The sequence below is a fragment of the Podarcis erhardii genome, assembly GCF_964252035.2.
Source record: "Podarcis erhardii genome assembly, chromosome: 6".
In the NCBI taxonomy this organism is placed as follows: Eukaryota; Metazoa; Chordata; class Lepidosauria; order Squamata; family Lacertidae; genus Podarcis; species Podarcis erhardii.
Genome location: NC_138510.1, coordinates 10,745,481 through 10,769,548, shown reverse-complemented (window position 1 = coordinate 10,769,548; position 24,068 = coordinate 10,745,481). Strand labels below are relative to the sequence as shown.

Below are 24,068 nucleotides of genomic sequence, written 5' to 3'. Positions count from 1 at the left end.
TAAAAGAAAAAATGCAAATGGAAGTTATACACGTTTTTTTTCTGTCTTTCTGTTTTTGTTTTTTTAAATTGTTTTTAATTTTTTGTATTTTTGTATTGTTGTTTCCCCCCCCTTTTTTTGTTATTATGTATAATCTTGAAAACTTAAATATTTTTTTAAAAAAGGAAATGTCTGCTTTGACGTGCTCAGCTGTCGTCATTCCTCCAGTTGCAGACATTTTCAAACAGGCCAAGAGCAGCCAGTTATCACGCAGCTCGCAAGAAAACGGCACATCGCTCACATCTTCCTAACAATTACAGACCTAGCCCCCTGAAATTCCCAGCTTCACTGACATGTCTGACCTTGCTCTGGACACAGTTCACCTCAGGGTGCTTTGCCCCTAATCTTTGAAGAATCCAAGTGTGTGTAACAGAAGTGGCTGGCCTGGGGAGAGGGTGGGGTGAGGGGGGGGGGAGAAACCATGCTTAGCAACTCCCAGGTGCAGTTTGGAGTCTATTCATCCTTTAATAACTGAACAAAGCAAAATATATTATATTTTTTTAAAAAAACCTTGATAAAAAAAGACTGAAATAATAATAATAATTTATTATTTATATCCTGCCCATCAGCTGGGTTTCCCCAGCCACTCTGGGCGGCTCCCAACCGAATACTAGAAACACAATGCAGCATTAAACATTAAAAACTTCCCTAAACAGGGCTGCCTTCAGATGTCTTTTATAAGTAAGATAGTTGCTTATTGCCTTGACATCTGATGGGATGTCCCACCACAGAGGCCACTACTGAGAAGGCCCTCTGCCTGGTTCCCTGTAGCTTTGCTTTTCGCAGTGAGGGAACTGCCAGAAGGCCCTCGGCGCTGGACCTCCAATGGCCTGCATTGGATTTATTAATTTTGGGGGTGGTATTATTTTAGTACTAAGTGGATAGATTGTTCTTTAATTCCATAAGAATAAAGACAATATTGATATGAAAGAACCCCAAATGCCACGTCTTTCCAGAAACTGTTTTTTCACCCTGAGAGTAAACTTTCCTTTGGATAGAAAGGCAGAAAGGAAACAGCATAAAGCGTACAGACTGGTAATTGTTCTTAAAAGCAAGGGGGGGGGAGTTAACAGGTTAGACCACAATGGCCTCCATGGATGAGCTTTTCCTGAAAGATTTCAACTGTGGTGGCTTTCAGAAAACCAAAGACGCTTCATAGGGAAGAAGACAAATGATTCTTTTCTATAGAGAACACCATTTTATTACAATCACTAAGGGAAACGACATTAAACTGACCCTGGAGGAAGAAAACTAGTTCTTTCTTCTTTTTCTGAAAGCTGCCAACAAGCACCACTTTTATCTCCTCTAATCACAACTAGTGCTGCATGTGCTGAAGGCGTAACTGCTGCAGCTCCCTTTTGCGTACCTTTCTCTTCTCAGACAAATATAGGATTTGAAGGTGCAAGCAGACAGCATACAGGACTATGTTAGCTCCATGCTTTAAAAATTAAAAATTCTTGCCAATAAAAGCTAAATTCTGCATATGATTATGAAAATCATATGTTGTATAGTTCTGCTTATTTTGCATAACTTCCATTTTTTATTGCTTTTCACAAATTATTTCGGCTTGGGGGGGTGGGAATCTGTCTATGTAGGGTACAAAGTGCCATTCCTCCGAGTTGTGCCATTTTAGCAGGCATTGTCCAGTGCACTTTTGTGCATGTCTTCAAAGCCACAAGAGCTAGAAACCTACTTTATGTTTAAACTGCAAGCTGAGATCTTATGAAGTCGTACGCCCAATACCACAATCTGCAGATGTACCTGCAGAATGGTAGCACACATATATAGTGGTACCTCGGGTTACAGACGCTTCAGGTGACACTATTTCAGGTTGTGCACAGTGCCGAACCCGGAAGGACCAGAACGGGTTACTTCTGGGTTTTGGTGCTCATGCTCGTGCATGCACAGATACACTAAATCGCACTTTGCGCATGTGAAAAACACTAAATCGCTCTGGGCTAAACTTTTCCTTGTGTGTCACAATAGAAGAGGATTTGGTACTTCAGAACATTATCACCCTCTGGCTGTGAACACACACCAAGTGGTGTAGTCTGTGGCCCAAATAGGCTCCCAATCTTCACATGCAAGGACCGTCACATGTCTCGCCAGTATAACTCACAACCAATACCTCCTTTTAAGGAGGATTGCAACAGCCTCTACAATCAACAACACTTAGCTGCAAGCATGTCCTGGCATGAATGTTCTCTTTTTGTTGCTTTCCAAGACCCTTAAGCATTTCTCTTCACGCAGCTATCCACAAAATACTAACATCATATAAACTTTTCTGTGGTGTCCTGGCCTGGAATCACTTTCATGGGAGCAGATGTCAGGGATCTGGAAAGAAGCCAGCTCCTCAATATTCCTTAAAGCACTTTAGTCTCTTTGCTACTAAGGACAACTGCTACATCACAACTCCCTTATACCTATTGGATCTGTTCGTTTTGAAATCAGGACAACCATTGTAGGCAAGAATCCCCACCTCACCTATAACCAAGCATTGACAGAAAGGGGGGGGGGAATAACCACTAGAGTAGTCTTAAGTTAATGTTGATTTAAGGGGTACCTAAACACCATCATCTTGGGGATATGTCCCTAAAGGGTGAGGAAATTCTGAACTATAGGCCTAACTATCACCTTGTTTAGCATAAGATTAGTAATGATCAATAAGTACATATCAGTTGGCACAAAATTGTTCATTTTCTTTATTCAGAACTGTACATCTCTCCCCCCCCCCCAATTTTAGATTTTCCAGCAAAGGAGAGACAGTAGAATGTCAGAAAAGGACATATCGTTTTGCTGGACACAACAGTTGGCCAGTTCCACAGACATGTTCCATATATCTGTCATTCTAAGACATAGCAACCTGTATTTAAATTATATAATAAAAGGTTTTCAAGGGTTCAAATTCTGCAGCCACTACCACAATATCCTGCATTTGTAGAACCACTGACCAGGGATCCAACCAAACATCTGTAACATTTACAAGCTCTAAGAGCTACCAATTTAACCAACACCAAAAGTTAAATGCTTACTACTGATTACAAAGGGATGTGGGTGGCGCTGTGGGTAAAACCTCAGTGCCTAGGACTTGCCAAACGCATGGTCGGCGGTTTGAATTCCCCCGGCGGGGTGCGCTCCCATCGTTCGGTCCCAGCACCTGCCAACCTAGCAGTTTGAAAGCACCTCCGGGTGCAAGTAAATAAATAGGGACCGCTTACCAGCGGGAAGGTAAATGGCGTTCCGTGTGCTGCGCTGGCTCACCAGATGCAGCTTGTCACGCTGGCCACGTGACCCAGAAGTGTCTGCGGACAGCGCTGGCTCCCGGCCTATAGAGTGAGATGAGCGCACAACCCTAGAGTCTGTCAAGACTGGCCCGTACGGGCAGGGGTACCTTTACCTTTACCTTTTTTACTGATTACAAAGACGAAATATTGTTCTCTTTTTGCTCAATCCACTGAGAGTTTCCTAACCAATTTGCTCGCTTTATAACCAGTAGTCAGGGGACATCAAGATGCCAGGCTACAGCTTGCCTCTGATGATCACAGGTTAGCATCAACCATTCTCGCTGATGATACACAAATGTCTGCAGCTGAGCTGAAACAGTTACAATCCCACCCCCACCCAAAAACAGATACCTCCAAATAGATAATCAAATGAATAGCCCTTCCCATTATTTCGCATAACCTCCTTGACCTCCCCTGCCAGAGAACTGTAAACTTAAAGCCATCACAGGCCATTCACTACATGATGTGAGTCTATTATATAAATTACTCAGGCTGGGTGGCCTGCCACTTCAGTTTTTATTTTTATTTCCCCCCTCCCTTTTCTCTTTTTCAGGTTGTCTTTCACTGGCTGGGGATTCCAGTGCTCCTCCTTGCTTCTTTATTTGTGGCCCTGCTACTCAGGACAGATGGGCAGGCAACAGGAAAGGGCACAAACAAAAGAACAGCTTGTTAAAGGGGAATAATAGCAGCCTCATTCACAGGGTTGTCGTGAGGGTAAACGAGGCAAGAGTTGCCAGGCACTTTGTACACTGAAAACGGCTACAGAAAGGAATCACCATCATCAGTAACAACCTTATCAATTGCAGCAAAAAAGAAAAGAAACTGCAAAATGCAAGGATGGGCAACTTTTTCTGCTTTGCCTGGCCATATCCCCATCATTCAAAGGCATCGTGGGATGTGGACGCCAAGCTCCTTCCTTGGAAATCTTAGCCACTGCCACAAGTATAGGTGGTGATAGCACAGCGGCAAACCCCAACAGCAACTATTTTGCAGCTGTTAAAAAGGTAAAGGGACCCCTGACCATTAGGTCCAGTCGTGACCGACTCTGGGGTTGCGGCGCTCATCTCGCTTTATTGGCTGAGGGAGCCAGCATTTGTCCACAGACAGCTTCCGGGTCACGTGGCCAGCATGACTAAGCCGCTTCTGGCGAACCAGAGCAGCGCACGAAAACGCCATTTACCTTCCCACCAGAGCGGTACCTATTTATCTACTTGCACTTTGATGTGCTTTCGAGCTGCTAGGTTGGCAGGAGCAGGGACCAAGCAACGGGAGCTCACCCCGTTGCGGGGATTCAAACCGCCAACCTTCTGATCGGCAAGTCCTAGGCTCTGTGGTTTAACCTACAGCGCCATCCGCGTCCCATTTTGCAGCTGTTGATGTCACCAATTGAGCTAAGAAGCCGTCTCCCATAATTTACTCAACTACTGATACTAGAAATGCATTGCATCCTCCAGGTTTTGATTTTCCTATTTCTAGCGGTGCAGGATGCAATAGCAGCATTTTCATCTGATGTGAGACGATTCGGTTATCAGTCCAGTTATCCTAGTTAACAGTTTGCAGATAGGAATAAAACAAGTAACCGAATTGTTCCTGAAGACCGTAGTGATCCATACACCTGCAACCTTTGGAGAGAGGCAAACTTTCCTCGCAGTACATAGAACTTACAGGCAGGAAAGTGGCATTGAAACCTAGTTTGAATTACACCACCACAAAAAATGGGCAGAATTCTGATATATCAACTTCGCACGAGAAAAACAACACACAAGTGGAATTTCCGAAGCCACAAGTAAACAGACCAGGCTGTTAGAAAAGAAATGTCGTGTCTGCCTTTGCATTTAGTGTTTTCTAGAAAATTGAACCCAAATGTTGCAGAAGCCAGTAGGATAGAACAGTAAACCTCCAGTCTGCCTGCTGGGACACTATAGTCCTTTAAATGCTACATCATCAAAATCACACTCCAGAACTGAATGCTCGACTCACTGAATTCCAAGGAGGGAATTGTTTACAACACAGACTGCTTCCTCCGCCTATTCTATTCAGCAAGCAACTGGTAAGCTAGTTCTCCCCCAGACGCTTTGCCTGTCACATTTTGTGTGCAATTGAAATGAAAGGCTGGCATATAGGTTACTGTCAGACCTTTCAGCGATGGAAAAAGCTTTCTCCAAGGAGATATTCAACTGCCTCCATCCCCAGGCATTCATTCTAGACAGCTGCCCTCCTTCCTCCGTGTATTGGAACTTTGTTTAAATATTTAACTAGAGTGTTTCAAGCTGAAGCTGCCTGCTTTGAAACGAGAACTAGTCCACAAACAGGCAAAGCCCATGGCCCTAGGTCATAGAACTGCAAAAGGCACCTGGAAATTACCTTTCTTACTGAGTCCCTGCACTTGCAAAGAGAAAACAGTGTCTAACTATTCCTTTGTGGAGATTTTTGCAGATAAGATTGGCAGATCCATTAAAACCAAAGGCTCACAACCAGTCAGGGTTTCCTACGCACAAAAATTATATGGCAATCGTACACACGCAGTGTTATTTTGCAGAATTTGTGTTATCCCTTGCATGCTGGTGTCAAACACTGTGCTTCTTGGAATGCTCCACTTGTCTGGGAAAAGTTTAACAAAGAACCAGGAGCATCGTTATACAGTGTATACTCTCTGATTAATCCAGTTCAGTTTGCTGATACATGCTGATACAGAGGGGTACCTCTGGTTAAGAACTTAATTCGTTCCGGAGGTCCGTTCTTAACCTGAAACTGTTCTTAACCTGAGGGCCTCCCACTGCCAATTTCTGTTCTCATCCTGCAGTAAAGTTCTTAACCTGAAGTACTACTTCCCGGTTAGCGGAGTCTGTAACCTGAAGTGTTTGTATCCCGAGGTACCACTGTATTATTCTTAAGGGTATTCTCTTGATAATATGGGAGGGGTCCCCATTTAAATATATATAATACTTCAAACATAAATCAAACTTTTCTTCAAAATATAAAACAATGTTCCAGCAGCCTATATCACACAAAAGGGCCGAGAGAACCACTGTTTCTTAAGATATGAACAGTGACCCAGAAACCAGGTTATCAAAAGGAAGGAAAGGTTATTGGACACCAGATACTTTTCACATTCAAATCATTACACTTGGTCTTGACAGGCCAGTATGAACTCTGATCCCCAAAGGTTTGAGCTAACATTCAACAACAGGATATCAGCAATTTGCTTTAAAATCCCTGAAGTGACTTCTCAAAGTGCAGTTATTTGCTTTCTTTTGTATTTAAGTGGCGTGTCACCTTTCAGATGCTTCATCCCGCCTGCGGAAAAAGATCTCGAAAGCTCAAATGTCCACACGATCTCACTAACAAAGAACAGGCCAGTATTGACTTTGTGACTTCCCTTCAACCGCAAGGTCTCAAACCCATTAAATACATCCAATTAAATATATGGAATATATGTATGATGGCCATTATGGAAATTTCCCTTATGGCTGGCTTATCCCTAGAATCAAGATGAAAGCTTTGCCCTGTTGCAAGGAGAAGGGTTCAAGCACAGCTTTCTCGCAGGAATGCTGTTGGTCTAGGTGCAGAGATGCCTCACATTGGAGAGCAGTAAAATATGCAGCTCAGCCCCTCATGCAGGCTGAAGTAGTAAGATTCTGTTCAATATATATACTGCACATACATCTGAAGTATTTTGCAAACAAGGTAACCTTGTTATTTATATATGTAGTGCTACAGCTCTGTATGATTCCGTTGTCTTCTGGACAAGACTTTGGGGGCCACCAAACAATACAGTGACTGTAGTTAGCTAAGGAAAGTTGCAGGATTTCCAGTGTGTCCTGTTGTGTAACTAAAAAATCAATGAACAAATAAGTACTCTCTTGTCTATCGATATCTCTGCAAAGTAAAAAGGGTCTCTTGATCAAGGAGGATGCCGTATAAACCTCAGGCCCTTTTCCTGCAGTTACCTGTCCAAGATCCAAGGTGACGTTGACCTCATTGAATTCCAGCCTTCGTGAAAGAGGAGGGCTTTGCCACCAGCGCTCGGTGCCATCGATAGCATTGGTGATGGGATGGGCTTTGTTGCTGTTGGCCGATGAGCAGATGTCACAGTACTGACCCTGTGGTAAAAAAAAAACAAAGCAGAGAAAAGGTTTCAATTTTTATTCAGGAAGATTATGGATCCACACCCTCATTCCACACCCATGATCATAAACATGGACCATATTCAGTGCTCCAAGCAGCCCAGGGGCAATAGGGAGGCTCTCAACCATAACTACCGTAGATTGAAAGCAGGCCATGAGATTGCACACTTCCTCCCCAGACCTTATCCTCAATGGAACAAATACATCTTAATCTTCTCGTGGCCTTTATCGCAGTACACACACTATATATATGCGCACAGTAGAGAAAGTGAAAAATGTGACAAAAACTGAAAGTAAAAGCTGCTGAAGTTCTCCTCCCTGGTATGGAGAGAATGTGCAAGCTCATTCATGCATCTCATTCATGCAGTGCTAAGCCACAGTGAAAAGAGAGAGAATGGAGAGGTTATTCTGTCCGAAGGCCTGTGAGAAGTGGTGTTTGGTTTCTCACAAGCAAGATAAAAAAAACTGTGCATCATATTTATGAAAGTCCTGGGAAAACAAATCCATCAGTTGTACATCAGTCCAGTTAGTTATCTTAGCTAGTTAACAGTTTGCTACGGGGCCAAAGTCAAAATGCTGATCTTAACCTTAAGCCATCTTAAGTGTCATCTTGGTATCTGGCAATTACCGATTGATAAGTAAAAACTCTTCTCTTACACTGTCTCATAAACTCTGATCCCACTTCACACACCAGTGTTGTGTCGCTTTGCAACCTACTCTAGCAGCACAGCCAGGTAGATTATTCCTTAAGGGATGACTGTGGTCCACTCTGAGTTCTGGTCACAAGATACCAGGACTCTTTCCAATATCTCTTCTCACAGTTCCTCCTATACCCAGATAAAGGCCACAAGGCTTCTACGATTCTCTTTGGCTTCAGGAACAGCTTTTTCCACCCTCCCCATAGTCTGTCTCTAGAAATGCAGAATGCATACATTCCAACAATGTTCTGTGACGATATCCCTGCTGTCTGGAGAAAAACAAAAGATAAACCGAACCAGTCATATCTGCTATGCATTTTAGGAAGTTGTTTGCTTGCTCTTTGGACACCTCTTAAAATAACAGTAACACAATTCTGCATGATGTTTCCTGAAATCAAGAAGCATCTGTTTAGATATAGTTGGACACCATTTTGAATCAAAATAGTGGGCTGAACCTTTGAAAGTTGCACAGATTTTATCCACCGATTTCAAAACTGCACTGATTTTTTTTGTGGGGTTTTTTAATAGAATTTCTGAGCAACATCAGGTATGAGGCTGCTGCTACTATAAAATAAAAGAGATGAACTGTAGAAGAGTAACTATATGAGTTACATGGAATATCTAAGTTAACGGTCCAGCACAACTATGGACTGACTGGGTAAATCTGGGCAACAAGCTTGGGAGCCGAGTATTCCTCGTGTGGAAAAAATGGAAGAAAACATGTTGTGTGGTTGGAGAGAGTTTTTTAAATGAAGCAACCTGCCCTGAGCCTTAGAGTTAGGATGGGCTGAAATAAATATGTTGCTAGTAATGCCAAGCCAAGCACATTTGGTCTAAAAATAAGCGTGACATTTGTATCGAACCTAGAGAGTTCTTTTGTTTATTTGTTTTAAATGTTTTCGGAAAAGTGAAGCATTAGGTCAAAAGTAGGATCTCAGCAGGGGCGTAATTTCCTAGCAGGATTAATGGCCTTCTGCTCTAGCAGTAGACTGGATCAGTGCCTCCATGTAGGCCTGCCGGTGGCTGCTATGGTAACGGCAGCATGACACCAGGCCGAACTGTCAACTTCTTTCAGGCCTTTGGCTCTTCTGTGAAGGAAATGAAGCCAACACTTAATGGGGAAAATGGGACAATCGATTTGCTGCAGCAATAGGGTTGCCATTCGTCCGGAATTTTCCCAAACCAAGTCGGTATTCAGCCTCCTTAAGCAACGTCCGGGTGAAAATGACTGAAATGTCTGGGAAAATCCAGACATATGGCATCCCATGTTGGTAGTGTAGATTTTGGCAATTTTCATTAAAAATACCTCAAAAACTTTTGCTGTTGTTGTTGAGATTTGTCCCAAGATCACTAGCCGTTCTAGTCCACCAAGATCAAACGTTTGCCAACGCTGCTCATCTATCATATTAAATAAACAACATCATTTCTCCCATTAAGGAAAAATGTATGTGGGAGCGTGAGGTGGTGTTTGGTTTCTCACAAGCAAGATAAAACTGCGCATCATGTTTATGAAAGTCCTGAGAAAACAAATCCCATCAACCTTGTAGATCCAAGCAAATTGCAACGATAGGTTAAAATTGCAACAATAGGCTTTTCTCAGGAAAAAGAGATGGGAGACCTAGAAAGGTTTTGCAGCAGCAGACAAGGAAGTTACAAAAAGGGTTGTGGAATTTAATACCTCGGCAATCAGAGCAAACTGAGATAATGGAGCGGGTTTGAATGGAAGAGCTTCCTCTCAAATCTAATCCTTTCTCTCATTTTAAATCTCCCATTTAAAGCAAAGGGATTGTTGAGGTCTTTGCAGGGTGTAATAGAAACCTGTGAGGAAGTACGTTAGAACCGGGAAAACTGATGGGACAAATTTCTAGCATTCTTGCATTGTGTCAGTCCAAAAGCTACTGTCCACACAGGTCCATTTTGTACATCAGTTGATGGATTAGGCCCACTTGAAAAATGCTGAGGGCCTTAGTGGACCACTTAAAGGTTATTCTAGCAACTGTAATGTGCTGCACTATTATTATCTATTATTTTTATTTATAAAATGCCCTTCACCCTGAAGTCCCAGTTCAAAACAGAACATTAAAACCATTTAAAACAACATGCAACCACATTGGCCACTGTACACTGTACTGTACATAGTGCTGCTACTATTGCATTTTTTTTTTTCAACACAACGTGCTTGAATCAGAATGGCCTTTCAGATATCTGCTTTCTCCAGTCCGCACAGAGCTTTTAGGAGTGATCAGCTTACTGCCACAATGGCAAACCAGGATTTCAAATACTCATAAGCCGTGTATCAACTGTGCCAATTGCTGCTGGTTCAACCATTATAGCAGGATTAGCCTGCAAGGGAGCAGAATACCTCACCAACAGTATATAAAAAAATAAAAATACAAAGGCCAACTGTTTAAGGATGGAAAAGTACAGCCCAAGGTATAATATCATACAGAGAGAAAGATCAAGCTCTCTCTGCCATTAAAACTTCCACTATCAGCTACATAGTGCCCCTCCATCAGAGGCACAGAACTCATGGCACCATGACTCATAAATGGCTCAAAGGGAATTTGGGGAATCAAAGGGAATGCATGCAAACTGCTTCTGGTTTTTGTCCAAAACCTGCTCAGTTTAACCCTCCCACTGAAATCAACGGGACTTAAAAGCGCTCACTATGTGCCCTAAGTTTTCTCTTGAGTAAGAGACACTAGTCTCTCATGGGTCTCTCATAGTAGACAGCCAATGAAACAACCCCATGCACACACAAACCTCCCAGTTACTGTACTGACATTCCAACCACTAGTATAGGAAATGGAGAAAAAGGGCAGTAGTAAAGAGCAGGGCAGAAAATATGATAAACCCCTGAGGGCACGATGCAATGCAACCTCTCAATTTTTTAAAAAATGGCTTTCAATTTGGATTTCTGCACTTACTGCTACACTGAATTCATAAGAATTGCCCACCTTGAGATTAACGCACGAATAATTATACTGGAAGTACAAGAATAAAAAGATCCGTTGTTGTTACTACTACTACTAATATTGAAGTGTTTAAGGTTTTTTTACTAAATACCGTAGCGGTTAAAAACAACAACCCAATAATAAGCTGTTGTTGGGGGAGGGTTTACCTCAATCTTAGGAAAAATAGGGCATTGTCTTTTACTGAGTCAACCCATTGATTTACGTCGTTCAGTATTGCCTCTGCATGATTTCACACAGTGGTATCTTCCCACTGAAATAGCTCCCCCTTCCCCGACCTTATATATTTATTTACAACAATGATGTGACATGGACAATAGAAGGATGCTACAAGTTGACAGGCCTACGCGAGGTAGCCATTCATTTTGATGCTTGCTCTGTACTGCTTTTAAACATTTTTATGTTGCTGTTTTGTGAATGGGTGGTATATAAATACTTTTATAAAAAAGATAAATGGCTATAAAGAACCCATGAGGTATCATGGTCAAGAGTGTTGACCTGGGAGTCCCTGATTTACATCTTCATCCATTCATTCTCTCTCTCAAGCAAATGTATCTCACAGGATTGATGCAACAATAAAATGAGGTTGTAAAGAATCATGCACACTACTTTGAGCTTCTTGGAGGAAAAAGTGGGATGTAAAAATAATAAATAAATTGAAGTGTCATTGTCTACTATAGTTAAAATGATCTGTGTAAGAACTTTGTGCTTTAACCATTCTCTGGCAAACTGAAGGTGAGAAAGAAAGAACACATGATGTGAAACTCTATCCTCAGGTGGCTATTTTGATACACCTATGGAAGCAACTTCTTGGGAGATACGCCTGCTTCTTGGGAGAAAAGCAATGACAAACCTAGACAGCATCTTAAAAAGCAGAGACATCACCTTGCCAACAAAGGTCTGTATAGTTAAAGCTATGGTTTTCCCAGTAGTGATGTATGGAAGTGAGAGCTGGACCATAAAGAAGGCTGATCACTGAAGAATTGATGCTTTTGAATTATGGTGTTGGAGGAGACTCTTGAGAGTCCCATGGACTGCAAGAAGATCAAACCTATCCATTCTTAAGGAAATCAGCCCTGAGTGCTCACTGGAAGGACAGATTGTGAAGCTGAGGATCCAATACTTTGGCCACCTCATGAGAAAAGAAGACTCCCTGGAAAAGACCCTTTTGTTGGGAAAGATTGAGGGCACAAGGAGAAGGGGACAACAGAGGACGAGATGGCTGAACAGTCTTCTCGAAGCTACGAACATGAGTTTGACCAAGCTGCGGGAGGCAGTGGAAGACAGGAGCTCCTGGCGTGCTCTGGTCCATGGGGTCACGAAGAGTCGGACACGACTAAACAACTAAACAACAACAACAACATGGAAGCAACTATTCTAGCTCTTCCATGGTTTTTCTCCATAGTTTTCCAGCCCGTGGGTGTGTCCCACTGGGGAATAATATACAAGGCAGTGAAGGTGAAAGGGTGAGAGCAAGTTTAAGTGGTGCAACTTGGAGAACTCTACAAACCAACGCATGCGTTCATTATGTTTACGTCAGCCAACGGAAATTGAACACACATCCCCCTCTTTTTCTCCATGCCTTCATCGTTGATTTAGTCACTAGGGAGTGTTGAAATCCCTAAAGATAATGAACTAAGAACGGTGACCTTTCAACTTAATACCTCCTTTCCTATGCCTTCCCTTTCCCCCCCTTCAGTACTGCCCACTGTTATGGGAAGGAACCAGCCACAAAAGGATTTTACCAAAGCACTACAGATTGGCCAGAGAAAAATCAGTCTAGGAAGTACGGCTTACATCAAAGGGGCAGCAGTATCAAAGCCATACAGAAGAACACGAAGGGGAGCAGCAACCACAATCCAGCTCAGCATTATGAATAGCCAAAGCTTGTTTAATTGGAAGTTGCTGGTAGTATCCAAGAAAGGACGTATGAATGGTGCAAGGCTGCAATTGGAAGGGCACAAATCAGCCCTGGTGAAAGAGGCATAAAGAGTTGTCATGAGAATTTGGGAGCTTGACATAAGCCTCTTGTGTGCAGGTATTACATAGCTAGTTATAGAGAATCTGGCATGATAGCCTCACGGTTAAACAAGCATTGCCTGTCAAACACGTAGTCTTTAACATGTAACAAGTCTCTCTTAGCTATCGCTCTTTTAGCATTCAAGGGTGGTGGTTACTATCAGGTATGTTCAGCAAAGACTGAAATAAAAGAAACAAATCGGCTGCCCTTGTTCTTGGGAAGCAATAAGCCTCCCCCCCCCAAAAAAACAGCTTATTGAATGAATAAGTTACCAAATGGATAAATTGTGGTGACCAAATCCAAAGCCCCATTTTCAAGGGTGGCTGGTTCACCCCAAAATAAAAGAATAGTTTTCAATGAAGCTGAACTTTTATTAGTGTCTACATTTCACCTAATCCCAGATTCTCATTTCAGCTTAACACTAAAACAAGACAACAAGGAGAGAAGCCCTTTTGAAAATCCAGACTCAAAGGGGGATTGTCACTTCGGAAACCACAATGGTGCACTTATGTGCTTGGGGCATGTGCCACGTCACACAACCCATTCTGTGTTTGGCCAGGTGCCCTCCCCAGGCACACAATTTGGGCTGCACTGTGCCAGTTACCAACAAACAAGGTCAACTGAATAAGGCATCAGCACCAACATTTCAGGTACCCTGGCATCCAGGTACCCCCTCATGCATGCATACCCTCCTCCTCATCAGTATGGTAACTGCCTGCTTCCTTTTCTGATTTAAAATTTTCTTGTTTACCCTGGGTTTACCCTGTTCTTTACATGTTCTACACCAGGCACATCCAACAGGTAGATCATGATCTACCGGTAGATCACTGGTAGATCACTGGCTCCCCCCATAGAAGCTCAACAACTTTGGCTCGCCTAAAAAAAAGCTCAACACCTGCACCCCCAACAGAAACAGGGCTTTCATTCCTAAAAAAAGCTCAACGACTTTGATCTGAACCCCCAGATCACTCTGTGAGTAGATCGCAGTCACTTGGGAGTTGGCCACCGCTGTTCTACACAAACTTGCAAGCCAAAACATGGGTGGGTTGATTGTTAGCTGGAGATTGCAAGCAGCTAAAGCTTTGACCCTTCAGAATACGTAAACCTATATCCAAATTCAACCATAAAACAGAAACATAAGCCAAAATGGTTTCTGCCGTGCTAATTTTTCACTTATGTGAGTCAAGTGTCTTCGACTGCGAATGTATGAATTTAATCCTTCTTAATCTTACACAGAGGAAGGGCGCCAGGTGAACTGGGATCTCAACTTCTTCCTGACCCAGCACGAGCCACAATGGTCCCTGCTGCTAAGGTTTGTCTTAAGACTTTCTTTGCACACTGGGGAAGGTTTCAAATTCCACTTGCTTTCCAACTCCTATGGTTGCCCTTGCAGGATTTACAACAGGCCTGGGACACAGGGAAGTAAAAGCTCACTTGCTCCCCCCGCCCCACCCCAACCTTTAGCAAATCCTCTCTTGCAACTGGTCTCCCCTCCAACCCAGATGTCCACAGTTGTTAAGCACTTCGCAAAGCACAAGTCACTTTGAACAGCGGTACACTTTTGCCATCCACATTCCTAGGAAATTCTTGGCCTTGGGTGCATGTGGCCTCTCAGTCAGGTCCCAGTTTAAGCAGACATTTACTTTGACATAAGCCTGTAATAATTGTTTATCCTTAACACACCCTTCTTTCCCACCCACATTCCTTCAAACAATTTGCGGACTTATTCACACCTATATTCTCAACATTCAACACTCTCCATTTAGTGTTGGGTAACAGAGGCACTTTTTCCAAAGTGTTGCACATGGTATTACAGAACAGAAGCATTGTTGTGCCTGGTGTGTAGACTCAACCTTTCTCTGTTCCCAGCTCTTGTTGATTTGCTACACACCACAATGCCTGTATCACACCACCTTCAGCTCCCATAAAAAATATTTACTGTCTATCCCCAAAGTAGTGTACACCTGCACATCTGTTTTGAAATGGTTTGGAAGAATACCAGATCCAAACCTGTAAGTAAATATGCATAGAAGCATTTGTAACAGACTGATCCCTGAATATTCCTGGTGGTCCACACCAACGAAGAGAAGCAACCCAACAAAGTTTGTGCTATCAAAGCAGAGCGAAAGGTGGTTCCTCTGTATTTTAGGGTTTATTTAGAAGCCCAGTTCAGATCTAACATAAAGTTTAGGATTGTAAATATAAGCCACAGCAAGTCTCTGGATTGTGTATTCCCCTCTTCTCATCCACAGAGGAGTTCAGAAGCTTCAGCTTACTTTTAAATTAACCACAGTTTACCATTACATTGAAAACCTAAACTGTGGTTAGTGAAAACAAGCCAACCTCATGAACTAAGATTTATCATAGTTTGTCCAGGAAAGTTAAACCATTAACAAAAGTTTCTGGATTTTCATTGTGGCCATGCCAGAGGCACCAGTCCAAGACTCTAGGCTTGTTCTTGGAAAGCTAAACTATGGGTTAACATTACATCCCGATCTGTGTATTTTTTTTGTTTAATTAGGGTGGCCATACATCCAGATTTGGCAACTCAAGTTTAATGCTGTCTCAAGAGTTTATGAAGCTGTCATACAGAATAACCTTTATGTCCCAAGTTACTAACAGCTACTTCTAAGATTATGATTTCCCTTAAATGTCCATTGTTAGGGCAAACATGTATGGGATGTTATATGGGCCCTAATGAAAAGAGAATTAACCAGTGGGTGTGTTCAGATGTCACAATAAACCATGTTATTGTGAAAGTAAGGAGCCCAGCCTCCCCACCCCACCCTCTTCTTTCAATGCATACACAAAGCTCAGAAGGTTTGGTTCTGTTTTTGATTAGCCATAACTTGCTGGGTTGTCCAACAAACTGTGGTTAATTTTAACTATGGTTTGTCCAAAACAACCCAACTTCAAGCTATGGTTTAGGAAGCTGGCAACAAAATTAAAATTAACCATAGTTTAAAGTTTAGATGTCGTGTTTAAATTACTGTTAACTGAAACTGGGGAAAAGCTGCCAATCTCCTAAGGCTAGCTAAATTCCTCTCACAATAAACCATAGAGTCTGAATGAAATTAACGTGGAATAAATTAGCCGCAACTTACTTGCCTGGTCACTTTCCAGGGGATTTAAGCAGAACTAACTTTGCCAATGGGATGCGGGTGGCGCTGTGGTCTAAACCACAGAGCCTAGGGTTGCTGATCAGAAGGTCAGCGGTTCAAATCCGCGCAACGGGGTGAGCTCCGTTGTTCGATCCCAGCTCCTGCCCACCTAGCATTTCGAAAGCACGACAAGTGAAAGTAGATAAATAGGGACCGCTCCGGCGGGAAAGTAAAGAGCGTTTCCGTGCGCTGCTGTGTTTCACCAGAAGTGGCATAGTCATGCTGGCCACATGACCCGGAAGTTGTCTGCAGACAAACGTCTGCTCCCTCAGCCAGTAAAGCGAGATGAGCACCGCAACCCCAGAGTCATCTGTGACTGGACCTAACGGTCAGGGGTACCTTTACCTTTACCTAACTTTCCCTACGTTTGGGCTCAATGTTTACAGCAGGGTTGGGGAACCTCCATCCCAGGGACCAAACGCAGCCATCCAGGCCTCAGGCCTCCCCAAGCCACACTCCCCTCTAGCTCTACTATCACCTCTTTGAGTGCTTTTGTATGACCAGAATGTGTCCTTGAACTTGTGGCGATTCCTCTTGCTTGCTCAATGGGGGAGTGTGTGTTGTGTTTAGAAACCTTCGATTTTATTTTCCCCATGGCTAGAAAACCTACTATACTAAGACTCATATACATTGCCCTGTACACTTTTTGTTTCCGGACCTACCCTCCGGGGCAGTCTCTGGCCTTTCTCAAGTCTCAGTGGCACCTTGTGCAAGACTAAAATTCAGCACTCCTGCCTCTCACCTTCCGTTCTGGCTCAATTCACTGCCTCCTAGGCGCGATGCCCTGCAACAGCCTCAAGGCTTGGCGCCCAGTTTGGTGGAACTGCTCACACCAAAATCCGCCTCTACGCCCAACACTAGCATGTAGGGAATGCTGCCCTAGTGGGAAGAAAAAGGTTCCCCATCTTTCAGATGCTGCATTTGTGCTATCCTAGCAAAAATGTTGGTGCCTTCCAACTGCCTGTACTGTTCTTTTATAAGTCATTAAACTATGAGTGGAGATACCTAGGCAAGCCAAGGTAAAACTCTAGAGGACTTGCTTATACTTACTGGAGAAGCTCCTGTTTTGAGAAAATGCAAAGATCCCTCTTAACAGTCAAACGTTTTCAGCACAAAGAAGCAACTCCAAAAAAAAGCCAATCATAGAATTGTAAGGGACAAATCGGATCACCTAGTTCAGCCCCCTGCAATGCAGGAATCTTTTGCCCAAAGTGGAGCTTGAACCCACCACAACCCTCAGATTAAGAGTCTCACGCTCTTGCCAGCTGAGCTACCTAAATTCTCTCCTCTATGTATCTTTTTTTATAGCCGATCCAGTGAAAACACAGAACTCCGAATTCTGAGCAAGGAAGGAAAAAGAAAAGGTGCTTAGAAAAGGGCAGACCAACTGTGCCGCTCTGAAAAGCAGGTTTACTTCACAGATATTGAGCTGTAGATGTGGAAGCCCCATAACACAATAGTTATGAAATGAAGAGGAATATTCATAGCTGGGTCTCTAGCCATGAACTCAACTGGCGGTAACCTTAAGGCAGGCTGCTATGCCTCAGCCCCCACAGATAACAACACTGGGCCAACCTTACAGGGTGGTTGTAAGGAAATGAACATTAGGTCTCTGAGCAACACACACACACACACACACACACACACACACGTAGCATGAAATAGGCTGATGTGTTTTCTTCAACACAGGTTTTCTGCTATTGTTTTTTTAAAAAAAGCACTGGAATTCTTTTGTACGCCTGACAAAAAAAAGAATGCATTTCAGTGGCCAATCACATTTGTATTCAGGGCCAGTCTCAATCAGAGGTTGGCATTGCCGGGCAACTGCTCAGTCCCATGCCCCAAAATGGGGTGCACTGTCAAATCCAAGAGGCCCCCCCCAGCCCTGCTGCCCCTCCTCCTCATGGACGCTTCCTGATCACCTGGCCCCTCTAAGCATGTGAGCAAGAAGAAAGACCATCTCTCACTTTGCCCTCTCCTAGAAAGTTGCAGGGACTGTGCCCAAAGGGGCAGGAAAAGCAGAGAGTATGGGGGTGGCATCTTGACCAAGAACTGCTCCCCCCAAAAAAAACACCCAACCCTGAAGCCAGGATTGTCTAAAGGTCAGCATTTTCGAAAAATAAGTGCTTAAACTTTCCCCCACTACAATCAACCAGTCTTTATTGATGTTTTTTTACTTTAAGCCAACGCTTAACTTTGACCGGATGATCGCAATATTATTATTTTTTGGCAAATGGGCACCCTCAACTTGAGAAAACAGAAGTTGATTTTTTTATGTAGAGGGAAGCAGCGAGCACCCACTGCATTCGAGGATACTAATAAAGCACATAAATCAGAGTTTTGTTGTAAGTTTGAGCACGTTGGGTCTAACCGTAAAATGAATGGGCCACAATTTACCCAGCAGTAACCACTTGCTAACCGTGTGTGTGTGTGTGTGTGTGTGTGTGTGTGTTGTCCTGCCAAACGTGAACAGAATCTTACTGCCCCCCTCACAACACTAGAATTCTGATCAGCTATTTAAGTGCTTTATGACTTCCACTTGGCAGAGGAGCTCACACACCAAGCTTAACAAGCAGCTGAGAAGTTACCTCTTGGCAGATGGTTTGTCTGTACACAGTCAATGGAGGTGGGGGCGAAAAGAAGAGTAATTGCATCCCTCCTTAAAACTGGAAGGTGGCACGGCCATTCAGTCCAGAGTCACTAAAAAGGTCTGCTAAATTCAATGCTCCTTTCAGAAGTCCACATTATGAAGCGCAGAGCAAACATGTGCTCTGTGAGTGTGCAAACAGACACAAACACACACTTGCGAGAGACACTTCCTCCCCAGACCTTTTGTGTGCCTGCCCCATTAACTGAGAATCAATCCACCAACCTCAAGTCAACTTGGGAGATAACAAAAGAGGAAGGAGGAGGGGAGATTTCGAGCCCACACTGGCGGAGGAGCCAGCCCAAAGTTATGCGCTGTGATAAATAATTGCAAAGCCAGGATATATATTTCCCCCCACCCTCTTCCTTCATCCTGTAACAGCCCACCTGAGAGAAAAGTCCCATCGTGGTCCACGGGGCTTACTCCCAGGAAAGGCGGCACAGGAATGAATCCTCAAGTTGCGCGCTCTCCACGATGCAAAGATTCGCGCGTGTTTCGTGATATAAGCAGGTCGCCAGCAGGTCCCGGGGCGGGTTACAATAATTTCAAGCTCATCATTACAAAACACTTAATTACAGCCACAGTAAAAACAATGCAAGATGCGGCCATATGGAAACTAGAAATCAGGAAGCCTCCGATGAAAATACTGTACCTGGATGGTTTGGTTGGGGTCCCCTCCCGCTACCGGCCCGCCCACGAGTTTGCAATACAAATCCTCCACGGCTCTGGGAGTCTTGGCTCCGGAGTCTTCCTCGCCGCAGGTCGCGGTGGCCGAGATCTTGGTCCCCTCGGCCAGGTTGAAGTAAGGTGGGTGCAGGCTGTGGCCGTTCACATCCGCGTGGAAGGAGACCGGCTGCCCTTCCGAGCCAGAGGGCACGGCCGCGGCCAGCAGCAGCAGCAGCACCAGCGGCGGCGGCACCACTGGCGGCGCGCAGCGGACCTTCCCCGGCGCCCTCGCCATTTTTTCGCGTTTGGCAATAAAGCAAAAAAAGAAAGGAGAAATCCCGGAGGGAATTGGGATCGGGGGGAATGGGAAGGAGCAACTAGGGTTTCCCCCGGAGAGCCATGGCTGAGGATCAAAGGGCTAAAAGTCCCCAAAGCCGAGGAGAAAAGGAGACAGCGGCGGCAGCAGCGCCAGGACGCAAAGGGAAAAGTTTCCCGGCTGCGGCGGTTTCCAAGCCAGTAGCAACGAGGCTGCGCAATCGACGCATCAACCTGCAGCTGGAGCCTCACCAACTTGGCGACTTGGAGAGAGAGGCGCACCGTTTCGCCCCAGGAGGAGGGGATATAGCGGGATCCGAGGCGGGTTGGGGTGGGTGGGATCGACGGGGGGAGCGGAGGAGGAGGAGGAGTGGCCGCCGCGCGGGGATTATTCATGCTCTGATTCTGCCCATTGTTTTGGCCGCCCTCGCGGCTCCCCTCCGGGGTTAACCCGTTCGCGCGCCGGTCCAGAGCAACGTGGGAAGCGAACAATAAAAGGCCCCGCGTAAAGCGAAAGCCTGCAGGATGATGAATGATTTCTTTTTTAAAAGCGCTCCCCCCACGCCCCAAGGCACTTTCCCAAGCGGCTGTGAAAATACGCAAAGTTCCCTTGAGATCCTATATCTGCATTTACGCGGGAGGAAGTCGCACTGAAGTCACCGGGGCGTAGAGCCCCCCCCCCCGCATAGGATCGGGTGCAAGGGTGCGATCCTCTGCAGGCGCGATTACTTGGGAGTAAATTTTAACCTTAATTTGTCTTTTTTAAAACGATGCGCGTAGGATCCCGCTGCCCTTTACAAAGCGACGTGAGCGAGCCCTCCTGAACTCGATGGGCTTACTCCTGAGTAAACTCGCGAAGGGATTGAACACTGCCTAAGTATCCTGGCATGCTACTGTGCAAGTCCGATTGTGTTGTTGCTAAAGAAGAGAGCAGAACAGAGCATTAAAAAATAGCAAAAGTTCTGTGGCCAAAATAAGCAAAAGCCCATTTTAAAAAACATATATATACTCTTAGGACTCGACCCTATCTGTGGTTAGCTGGAAACAAGTCCCATTTTGTTCCAAGGAATTTACTTCCAAATAAGGTCACAGTCCTCTTTATGCGCACTTACTTAGAGCTTGGGAGTAAGGCCCCCTTGAGTTCAGTGAGACCTTTGGGTAAACCGTGCAAAGGAATTCACACTGCACCTGTGTATCTGTTGCCAATAATCCTATTCTATTCTGGGATGGCCCCTTCATGGATCACTGCCTTGCCGTGGTGAAGGGGCTTGAATAACTCAGAGAAGCTATGAACTATGCCCAGCAGGACACCTAAGATAGACAGGTCTAGTGGAGAGTTTTGACCAAAGGAGATCCACCTGGAGCAAGAACCAACAAGTCACTCCAGTATCCCTGCCAAGAAAACTCCATGGACAAAGACAACAGGCATATAAAAGTTATGACGCTGGAAGTTGAGCCCCTCAGGTCGGAAGGTGTCCAACATGCTACTGAGGCCACCTCATGAGAAGAGAAGACTCCCTGGAAAAGACCTGATGTTGGGAAAGATGGAGGGTACAAGGAAAAGGGGATGACAGAGGAGGAGATGGTTGGACAGTGTTATCGAAGCTACCAGCATGAGTTTGACCAAACTGCGGGAGGCAGTGGAAGACAGGAGTGCCTGGCGTGCTCTGGTCCATGGGGTCACGAAGAGTCGGACATGACTAAACTAAACAACAACAACATTCTGGGATGGTGGCCATTGCAGTCCCAGCAACAACCAGAGGGCCACATGTTGCCTGCCCCTGCAGGATGACTAAGTAGTAGGAAACAACTGGAATTCAGTAGTAGACCATCTCTGAATATGGAGGTTCTATTTAGCCATGATACATGGCTGTATTATTTGGGGGGGGGTCTGCACAACAGCATGCTTTACCCATTCCCAGCAGTGTCCTGAATTTACCTTTCACTTACTCCTATGGGAGGAAGGAGAATGTTACGCTTGGGGGAAATGTTTCAGACCTGTGCCTGGCTCATTAAATGAAACAAAGTTACTCCCTACAACTTATTCAATGTATGAGTAAAGAAACGTCCTTGAAATCATGCCAGTGTTTCTATCTGCTTATAGTGGTTTTATAAAGTTTTTGTCCCATTGGTTTCTGAGTTTTCCAGTCAGTTTTGCCATTTCAGCATAGTCCATCAAATTGGTAAACTTTCCATCTCTGGGCTAGTAACATCTGGGCGGCTGTTGTTCCATACATAAAAAATCTTTTCTTCTCCTTTGGAATGTCGGTACCTGTTATTCCTAATTAAAAAGCTTCTGTGTTGTTGTTTTTTAACAAAGGTTATTTTAAACATTTTCCCCATTTCATTATATATCATCTCCCAGAAAGCTATTATTACCTTACAAGTCCAAAACAAAAACAAGACCTAAAGAATTGGGTAAATGAAAGGTAGAGGTGCCACAACAGAGAAGGTCCTGTCTCTGATCAGCACCTGCCTCACTTCAGAGGGTATGAGGCCACTCTTAACTGGTGAGCAGGTTCATGTGAGAACAAGCAACCTCCATTTACCACTCATTCAAAGCACTGGCAGCCATGCACACGTGGGCCGTTTTTGGACCCAGAACAGGGGCGGGGCATGGGCAGAAAGGGGCAGGCTTATGTATGCTCTGCTGACGCACATGATGTCCCAGAACACAACCCCCGTTCAAAATGCAGGGTTGCCTGCATTCTAGTTCCAAAACATTTGGAGTTTTCATAGATTCAAAACCAATTCTTTGATCTTATCTTACTATTATTATTATTAAATTTGCTAGTCTCTTTATCCTGCCCAGGGTGACCCAAAGCAACCTAAAAATCAAATAAGCTTCAATATGCTTGGAGTATAGCAAGCAAATACTGTACTGGTTTTCACCAAGCAAAAATATTAGAGTGTTTTAACATCATGTGGCACTGTGGGTTAAACCACAGAGCCTAGGACTTGCCGATTAGAAGGTCGGCAATTCAAATCCCCGCAACGGGGTGAGCTCCCGTTGCTCTGTCCCTGCTCCTGCCAACCTAGCAGCTCGAAAGCATGTCAAAGTGCAAGAAGATTAATAGGTACTGCTCCGGCGGGAAGGTAAATGGCATTTCCGTGTGCTGCTCTGGTTTGCCAGAAGCGGCTTAGTCATGACCCGGAAGCTGTATGCCGGCTCCCTCAGCCAATAAAGCGAGATGAGCACCGCAACCCCAGAGTCGGCCACAACTGGACCTAATGGTCAGGGGTCCCTTTACCTATATACGGTAGGTTTTAGGTGGTGGAAGCTGGTCCATTAGGGCAAATGGATTAATGACCCGCCAACCTCATTCTGCCTTCAGCCAATCCCCACTTGCCTGTCTTATTGCTTATAGCCAATCAGTGGGTGGCCTCTCACAGGCTCTGGCGCCACCTGCTGTTGGTCTTCCAGTCTTCCGATCTACCATTCCCAATCAGCAGCAGCCAGCGCTGCTTTCAGGCTGAATTTTCAACTGCTTGCTGCCCTTTTTCTTTTGTATTGGATCATTTGATTCTGTGAATTCATTGTAAGTCACTTGAACAGCTACATTCCAAAGAATGGCCAGGAGGTGGGCAGACAGCCTATTTCAGATGGAGGATGCTCCTGGATTCGGCCCTGTCACTGGAGACTCAGTTGGCCTCTGTAGCTTGGAGTGCCTATTTGCAGCTCCTGTTGGTTTTCCAGCTATGGCAACTTCCAGATTGGATTACTGCAATGCACTCTAAACGTTCAATTAGTCTGAAAAGCAGTGCCCAGATTCCTCTCACATAACCCCTGTTTTAAAACATCTGCACTGGTTGCAAGTTAATTTCCAGGCCCAATTCAAGGTGCTAACATTTGTACTTAAAGCTCTAAATAACTTGGGTGCCAAATATCTGAAAGATAGCCTCCTTCCCTACAGACCTTGCCCCAGGTATTAAAATCAACAGAGGAGGCCCTCTTGATAGTTCTACCACCCTCAGAAACTGGGGGAAGGGGTGGGAGCCCAGGAGAGGGCCTTCTCTGTGGCAGCCCCTTGTTTGTGAAACTCCCTCCCCACAGAGATGCACATGGTTACATCATTATACAGTTTTACCCTGGCTGTGGATGCTTGGGGTGTATATTTCTACGACCCACCCTACTTTTG

The 24,068-nt window shown here is 44.6% G+C and overlaps 1 protein-coding gene across 1 annotated transcript in view; it reads right to left on the bottom strand.

Annotated features, from left to right (window-relative positions):
* Positions 1-20,223, bottom strand: part of LAMA5 (laminin subunit alpha 5) — a 195,859-nt gene extending 175,636 nt beyond the window's left edge. Inside the window, exons 1-2 of the mRNA XM_081868208.1 lie at positions 19,601-20,223; positions 7,274-7,426 (exon numbers count right to left, since the gene is read on the bottom strand). Coding sequence (XP_081724334.1) covers positions 7,274-7,426; positions 19,601-19,909 — 462 coding nt within the window. The 5' untranslated portion in view covers positions 19,910-20,223. The remainder of the gene's footprint in view (positions 1-7,273; positions 7,427-19,600) is intronic.
* Positions 20,224-24,068: the final 3,845 nt, after the last annotated feature.